Genomic DNA, 8,133 nt, shown 5'->3' on the forward strand with positions numbered 1-8,133 from the left:
GTTTTTTAATGGTTTTGAATGGTATAGGAAATTAGTGGGAAAATTAAACTACCTCATAGTAACTCTTCCTACATTATGTATTCAGTTAGCACTATAAGTCAATTTATATCTTCCCCCAGAGTCCATCATTGGTCAGCTTTGGAACAAATATTATGCTACCTTAAAGGAGCCCATGAACAAGGTACTTTATATCAAGATCATGGGCATAGTACTATTGAATTTTTTTTTGATGCAAATTGGGCAAATTTCAATATTGATCAAAGATCCATTCCTGGACATTACGTCTTTGGTGGTAGTTTGATCCCCTGGAAGAGTAAAAAAAAAATGTAGTGCCACGATCCGGTGTTGAATCTGAGTATCAAGTGAAAGCACAAGCTTCAAGTGAATTGATGTGGACATCCCAACTCTTGACCAAGTTGGGTTTTAAGATGACAGTTCCAACATAGTTGTGATGTGATAACTAACCACAATCATATCTCCTCAAATCCTGTCTTTCATGAATAAACTAAGCACATTAAAATATATTGTCATTTTATTTGATAGAAAACTCAACATCATCTAAATTCTACAACTCATATGAAGATTGACGAACAATTAGGGGATGTCTTCACAAAGACACTTAATCGAGCTACACTTATATTTGTAACAAGTAAGGCATGATAAATATCTCTGCTCCAACTTGAGAGGGAGTGTTATGGAAAATTATAAATCTAAATCTTGTATATTAGGAAACTTGATATTAAGCAATCTAATTAGAAGAGATCTAATTACAGAAACTTTTCTATAATGGAGATATTCCTAATCAAGATAGTAGGGAGTTTGTATAAATATGTAATATATATTTTCAATTGGAAATAAGAAGAAAGGAAGTATTTTCCGTCACAATTAGGAAGAAATTAATTGAATACCATAAGAAAGAGCATGGTGTGCATGAAGAAAAAAGTATCAAAGGTAGGTTAAGATCATCAAAGTAAAATATATGATAAATAATTTACGCACTTTAGAAGTAGTTATGGACCAAATCATAGTAACAAAATTATAACAAGCATCAATATCACATTTTGACTCTTGGTACAAGTTATGAAGATGCTTCAAATAGATTTCTGATATGGATTGGCAAGGTATAACAAATGCCAGATCTAAAAAACGAGGTAGGCTAAAGTCTTATGAAAATACTTGTTCTAAGAAAAAATTTTGAACCAGCAATCACCAATTAATTGGAACCTACAACTAGTCAATTCCTTATTACAAACAAGGAGAAGGAATGGATGGGAGAGCATAGTGTGTGCAAGGTTGAAGAGCAAGAGATGAATGCAAAATATGGGAGAGCATAGCGTGTGCAAGATACCAAGGGAGACAGTGAACAAAATCGACCAATCCAAAGAGGGATCAATCAAACAGCCGGCATGGCAAAGTGAAGAGCACCCATATGAGAAAATTTTAAGTTCATGAAAGAGAGAAAAAGTGAGCTTGAGAGAGAAGGAGAGAGGCCTAGACAGAGTGGGAGAAGATGATCGAATCAAGCAAAAAGCAACAAGTGGCTGGGCATTCCCAGATATCATTTTGTCTTCTAATAATATTGATTGATAGGTGTTGATATTACATCTATGGAAATTTTAGACCATGCACTAAACAAACATTCCATGATAACAAAATCATCCACCTTATAAAACTTGCCTAGATTATTGTAACTTAGCATTAATCTCAATAGATGTCTCGCCAATTAAAACCATATTGGCAATAAAAATCACCAACATGCCTCACTTTAAATATCCTTTGTATGACTTTTTTGTTGAAAGGTAAAAAAAAAAAAAAAATCCAAACTTAATATTGACCTTGATGTAGACCTATTATGATTAAAAATGCTTTAATCACTCAATAGCCATTAATGCTAGCCAGTATACTGTTATACACGCATCATCAATACTTTCAAACTTTCTAGATCACACATCATTGTTCTATAATGCATACCAAATCAATTATTACGAAACTTAGTTATAATTTCTCTTAACGTTAATAAAAAGCATACAAAAGTAATTTCACTAGTCTCTATGAATAGTCATTGCCTTGAAACAAAATTGCTTCTATGATGAGTCATCCTCACAGAAAACCAAGTTGGTTCTCCAAGAAATGGTATAATTCTCTGAGTCTTCTTCCATTAGTCTAGCCTACATTTTTTTTTTTTTTTATAATAATATATGTCTTATTCATGATTTGAAAAGCCCATAGGGTTTGGGTCCTTCAAATACAATTTTGCCATTCGTGTTAGATTAAAATTAATTTTCACAAATGGTGAAGGACTATTTTGTTTTTAGGAGAGACATTATATTGAATTATTTGTCAGTTTTATAATGAGTAAAACCTCAATGATACCGTCTTAAAATTATAATGAGAGAGGGAAGTAAAAATGGGAGTTTTTTTTTGATAAAAAGATACGGAGTTATACAGAAATAGTGGTAAAACAATTATCAAGAAAATAAGTGAACAAAAAACAAGACTTTAATTTTAAAATCTAGAACTAATGATACTATAAAATTGGAATGTCGTTGTCTTTGAATTATTGAATTGCTGTAAACGGTTTGCTTGATTGTTGTAATAGAAAATTGTTCCTTATGAATTTTTAGGTTGTTATAAATGATAAAAATATTGGCCACCAATTCAATATTGTTTAAATATTAACAGTCATGAGAAAGTTTGTGATGAAGTAAATGAGAAAATGAAACGGATGGCTAAGGATTTCGAAATTTGAAACCAGCAACTATCAGTTATTTAAAGTATATATACGGATACGATAAATGATATAGATATTTATAAAACTCAATCTCATATTTGAGAAAACACATAATAAATAGCAAGATTAAATGAATAGCTATTGGTCCTATCAGCAATTCTCGAACAAACTAATAAGTTAATATTAACATTTAATAAATATTTTCCAAAGCTCTTTTTGCTAAAACTTCCTCAAACAACATAACAAGTATTAAATGAAACATGTTCATTAACTAGAAATAAACATAAGAGGAGTTTGCATGGTATTTGATAAAAAGCTAAATCAACTTAAAAAAAAAAACAAAACAAAATTAATCTATTGTCTAATATTCCGATCATTCACTATAACTTATTTTACTATCTAAGAATGTATATATACATTCCCCACCCCCCACCACCTCTTCTAACTCCCCCTCCCAAAACCCCCATCCATTGATCAATTAATCTATATCCTTCTCATGTCCTCCATCGCAAGCATTCTTCATAACCATCACCCTTTATTAGCTGAAAACTGTCAAAGTAGGAATTAGTTTATCAATGATTGCATGGTCAAACTAACCCAAATAATAAGTGTTATTTCAAAGAGGCATTACGGAAGATAAGGCATCCTAACCAAAAATTACAAAACAGAACAAGGTCTATGCTATGAACAAAAAAAAAAAGAGAAACGTAATGAGAGAAACGTAATGATGAGTTTAATATGAAATATTGTCTGCATTGCATGCCATGCTAAAGGGACCAATGGAATTCACTCCATAAATAAATATTCACAGCTTCAAAAAGAACTTGAAACAAAATAAAACCTGTGCATCTCAAAGGAGAAGGCAAGAAAAGAAAGCTTTCCTGAATCTGAAAGAACCACCAATAGATCTTTTCCTATCATCTGAAAATTTTAATTTTTGCACGTACTTAGCAATGAAAAATTAAAATTTTAAAAAACAAATTGAAGCAATTTTTTAAAGACAATGATCCAAAACAAATAAAAATAAAACCTGTGGCCTTGATTGCCTAAATTTATCATTCCATCCTAAGATGGCAAGATCTTTTATAATCCCAAATACAGGTTGCTCGCAAACTGATTGCACAATTCCATCTTCATCAACTATCACCATCTCCAATGATGTTTCCTAAAAAGAATAATATAATAACATTAGATATTGTAGAAAAATGTATAAAAATACTTCGCATAACAAATGAAATTATACAATGCATAATGCATCAGATATATAATACTTTACAGCAAAAAACTGCAAAAAAGAACAATTAATTCTTCCTTTAAGGATTTGGTAAGGAAACATATTAAAAATACACACCATTTTATGGGAAAAATGTGATGCCTCGTTTCATCTTCTTGAGGGGATTGAAGAGGGGGAGTAAGCAAGTAGTCGGGAACACGAAAGGGTACTTTTGTTCAATAAAATGACGCAAAGGTGAGATCTACTTACCTGGAGAATCGAATGGCACGTAAGAAGGCAAGAGATTGACAAGCGCAAGCTAGGGCTTCCCCATGTATCGATCTAAGCTTAAGGCGGTGACGGTAAATGACAACGGTGCCATTGAGCAGAGGAGACGAGGCACTCGACCAGGGTGGCAAAGCTTGCGGAAGTTTTGGCAATGAGCAAACAACGGCGCCGGTTTCCCTGTGCGAGAGGTCAAACCGAGTAGGCCGAACTCAATAGCGTGAGAAAAAAATTTGGATGTAAGCCCCGTTCTGTTAGCTTTAGCCAAGTGAATGACTATCATAGATATGGCCATAATAATCTTGAAAATCAATTATCATAGGTTCCGCACATGTCTTAGCCTCTAATAAATCCATAAAATATATGGTTATATTCACATTCCTATGAAAAGGCCCAGAGACTTTCCGCAGTTCACTAAGCTAATTCACTTTATTATGACCCATGCGGACACTTTGAGGTTGTTGGGAGAATTGATTTATGTGAGCTCTTATAAATTCAAGAGAAGCCTAACACTTAATACAAGGGTTTAGCAAAAACGCAGAAAACTTTGTTAGTTTATTCTGCCTTTAGTAGAGTTGTATATCATAATTTTTTTTTTATGTTATTGTGATATATTATGAAACCGAGTAATTGATGATTTTAAGTAGCCATCTAAATAAATTTAAAAATATGTAGATTAAAGTATTGTTAATTAATGAAGGTAGTAAATTGATAAATTGATTAAATCAACTAAAATAGCAATAATTTTAATATATAATTATTAGTGGAATAAAGTTAATTAAAATTAAAATAATAATAATAATTTTTAAGATACATTTTAATTAAAATTGAAAATTTTATAGTTTAATCATAACAAAATAATTAAAATTAAAGATGAATGATTATAATCTAAATTAAAATAAGGAAATAAGAAAAAAATAACTAATAATAGTTAATTAGCACAATTAGTAACGTGATAAAACTTTTATTAATATGTATGTTTTTATATAATAGGTGTTCATTACATGAGTTGCGGTATAAGAAATAAGTTGTTGAGAACATCGATGCGAGTACTCATATTCTTATGCTATAGTAATATTCTGTTTCATCTCAACCAAATGCACTTATCGTTATTGATATATTTATAGCACCACATACCCATGATTAATGGTTCTATTAAAATTTGTTCATATTGTTGGAATTACATGTATATTCAATTTTATTTAAATTATCATAGATATTGATTCATGTATAAGTATATTAAATATTATACAAATGACAATAAAAGAATCAATGCCAGATATTATTTGTTATAGTATGCTTACATATGCATCTTTGGTTATGATGGAGTTCATCAATTTATGGTACTAGCCAGGAAACGCTAAGGTATTTGTGCATGCAAATGAAAAATGATATTGATATTAAGGTACCTTAACAGATACATTTTTTAGATGATGCTCCTATGATGGTTGTACGGATATAGAATGATACGAGCATGGCATTGATATAGTCAATATCATGAAATGTCATAAGTAATCATATTCATAAACTATCAAATATTTTATATTGTAGTTTTGGAGTGAGAGTATCCACTGTTTAAAATTAGCTCACTATTGTTAAGCTAATATTTCAGGTTTAATTAAGTGATTTGGAAAATGAGCGATAGATGTGAAAGTATTTATAGTTTAAGCATAACAAAATAATTAAAACTAGAGATGAATTATTATAATTTAAATTAAAATAATGAAATAAGAAAAAATAACTAATAATAGTTAATTAACATAATTAGTAATGTAATAAAAAAGTTATTAATATGTATATTTTTATATAATAGGCGTTCATTGCATGAGTTGCGACATAAGAAATAAGTTGTGGTGAACATCGATGTGATTACTCATATTCTTATACTATAGTAATATTTTGTTTCATCTCAATCAAATGCACTTATCGTTATTGTTATATTTATAGCACTGCATACCCATGATTAGTGGTTCTATTGAATTTTTTTCATATTGTTGGAATTACATGTATATTCAATTTTGTTTAAATTATCATAGATATTGATTCATGTATAAGTATATTGACTGTTATATAAATGAGAATAAAAGAATAAATGCTAGATATTATTTGTTAGAGTATGTCTACATATGCATCTTTTGCTATAATGAAGTTCATCCATTTATGATACTAGCTAGGAAACGTTAATGTATTTGTGCATGTAAATGAAAAATGATATTGATATTAAAATATCTATACTTACACAATTTTTAGACGATGCATATATGATGGTTGTACGAATATAGAATGATATAGGAATGGTATTAAAATAGTAAATATCATGAAATATCGTAAGTGATCATATTCATAAACTATCAAATATTTTATATTGATTTATTAAAAACTTAACTGACATACAAATTATTTTCCTTTTTCTTGTGTAACTGTAGTTTAGGAGTGTGAGTATTCACCGTCTAAAATTAGCTCACTATTGTTAAACTAAAATTTCAGGTTTAATTAAGTGATTTAGAAAATGAGCGATAGAAGGGGAAGTATTTATAAAAGATGTGGACAACCAGTAATAAAATAAATTTATTTGTGTTGCTTTAACTTAATTTTGTAATGACTTTTCATTAATTAAATGTTAGTTATAGAAAATAAATATATAGATTTTTATTTCACATCGTTGCCCGCCTTAGTTATTTTCAAGTCTCAGGCCGGGTCATGACAAAAAAAATAACTTCGATTGTTGATTATTCTAACATTACATAATACTAACCTAGAAAGCGGCTTTTGGAATACCAAAGAAAACTCAATAATTGGGTTATATCAATAAGGACCACAATCTCCAATTTCATCTTCAATATAAAGGAAGCAGTTGGTGTAGGGTTTTAACAAAGTCCAACTCATCTCCTACTGATGCGGGGCTCAAAGGTTCGGGACGGCACAAGCATGGTCGGTCCTGCCTTCCTGTCGGACCGAACACGCCATAACCAATTTGGGCGGCCCTCTCCATATCCTCTGCCCCTCTCCATCTCCTGCTCTAATTTCTCCCCTTCTTAATCCTTCCCTTGCTACTAAGGTTGCATTTCAAATTTCTATCTATTCTTGTCCACTCTTCTTTAATCCTTACATACTTTCCCTACCTAATCTAGCCTCTACTCCCATCTTATTTATCCATCTCTAATTTTAGGTGAGTCGCCAAGACATTTTCACTTTGAGAGTTGTATCTAACGGTGAGCGGTGCTTCAGTTATACCTCGCACAAGGTAGTGTTTATCTCCGATCAGTTTCATCCCTCTTTTTAGTTGTCGTTTCAGCTTACTATGTGGCCCCAGGTGAACCTCAACTGCTCTTCTTTGAAGGTTGCAGGTCCCACCGACGCCCCACTCCTACACATATAAGTCGCTGGCCCCCGTCCCTGCTCTCCCTATCACTCACAAAACTCATTGGAGCCCCATTCCTGCACCGACAAACTGCTTACCTTCTTCCCTACTCGCCACAGTCGACAGTATCTCCCACCACCGCTCAATCCTGCACAGACAAGCCGCTGGCCTCCTTTACCGCAAGCCCCAGTCATTCGTAGCTCCGGTCAGCGCCCTCCTCCTGCATAGATCGGCCACCAGTCACCTCCCCTGCTCGTTCCAGCCACCTGCAGATCCTTTCAGCAACTTTCGTCGACACAGACCATCCACTCGACTCATCGATTGTTCGCCCCCGTTACCGTCGACTCTTCCTACCGCCACCAATTGGTCATCGACTTCTCCTCGGACTCCTACAACAAGCCTCAGACCCTTCTCCCCAATGTCTCCCACCGCCCCCCCCCCCCGCCACTCTTGGAGACTCCTCTTCCCCTCCTGTCAGATCTATCTCCTTGATAGAAAGGGGCATCTTTGTCTTTTGTTATTTATCTTATATATATATATATA

At 32.5% G+C, this 8,133-nt stretch overlaps 1 protein-coding gene across 3 annotated transcripts in view; it reads right to left on the reverse strand.

Moving 5' to 3' along the window:
- Positions 1-8,133, reverse strand: part of LOC110023521 (pre-mRNA-splicing factor RSE1) — a 65,139-nt gene that overhangs the window by 53,641 nt on the left and 3,365 nt on the right. For all 3 annotated transcript variants that reach the window (XM_020722986.1, XM_020722987.1, XM_020722988.1), the window contains exons 2-3: positions 3,762-3,896; positions 3,573-3,652 (exon numbers count right to left, since the gene is read on the reverse strand). In XM_020722986.1, the coding sequence (XP_020578645.1) occupies positions 3,573-3,652; positions 3,762-3,896 (215 nt within the window). The remainder of the gene's footprint in view (positions 1-3,572; positions 3,653-3,761; positions 3,897-8,133) is intronic.

Source organism: Phalaenopsis equestris, unplaced genomic scaffold, assembly GCF_001263595.1.
Source record: "Phalaenopsis equestris unplaced genomic scaffold, ASM126359v1 Scaffold000224, whole genome shotgun sequence".
Classification (NCBI taxonomy): domain Eukaryota; kingdom Viridiplantae; phylum Streptophyta; class Magnoliopsida; order Asparagales; family Orchidaceae; genus Phalaenopsis; species Phalaenopsis equestris.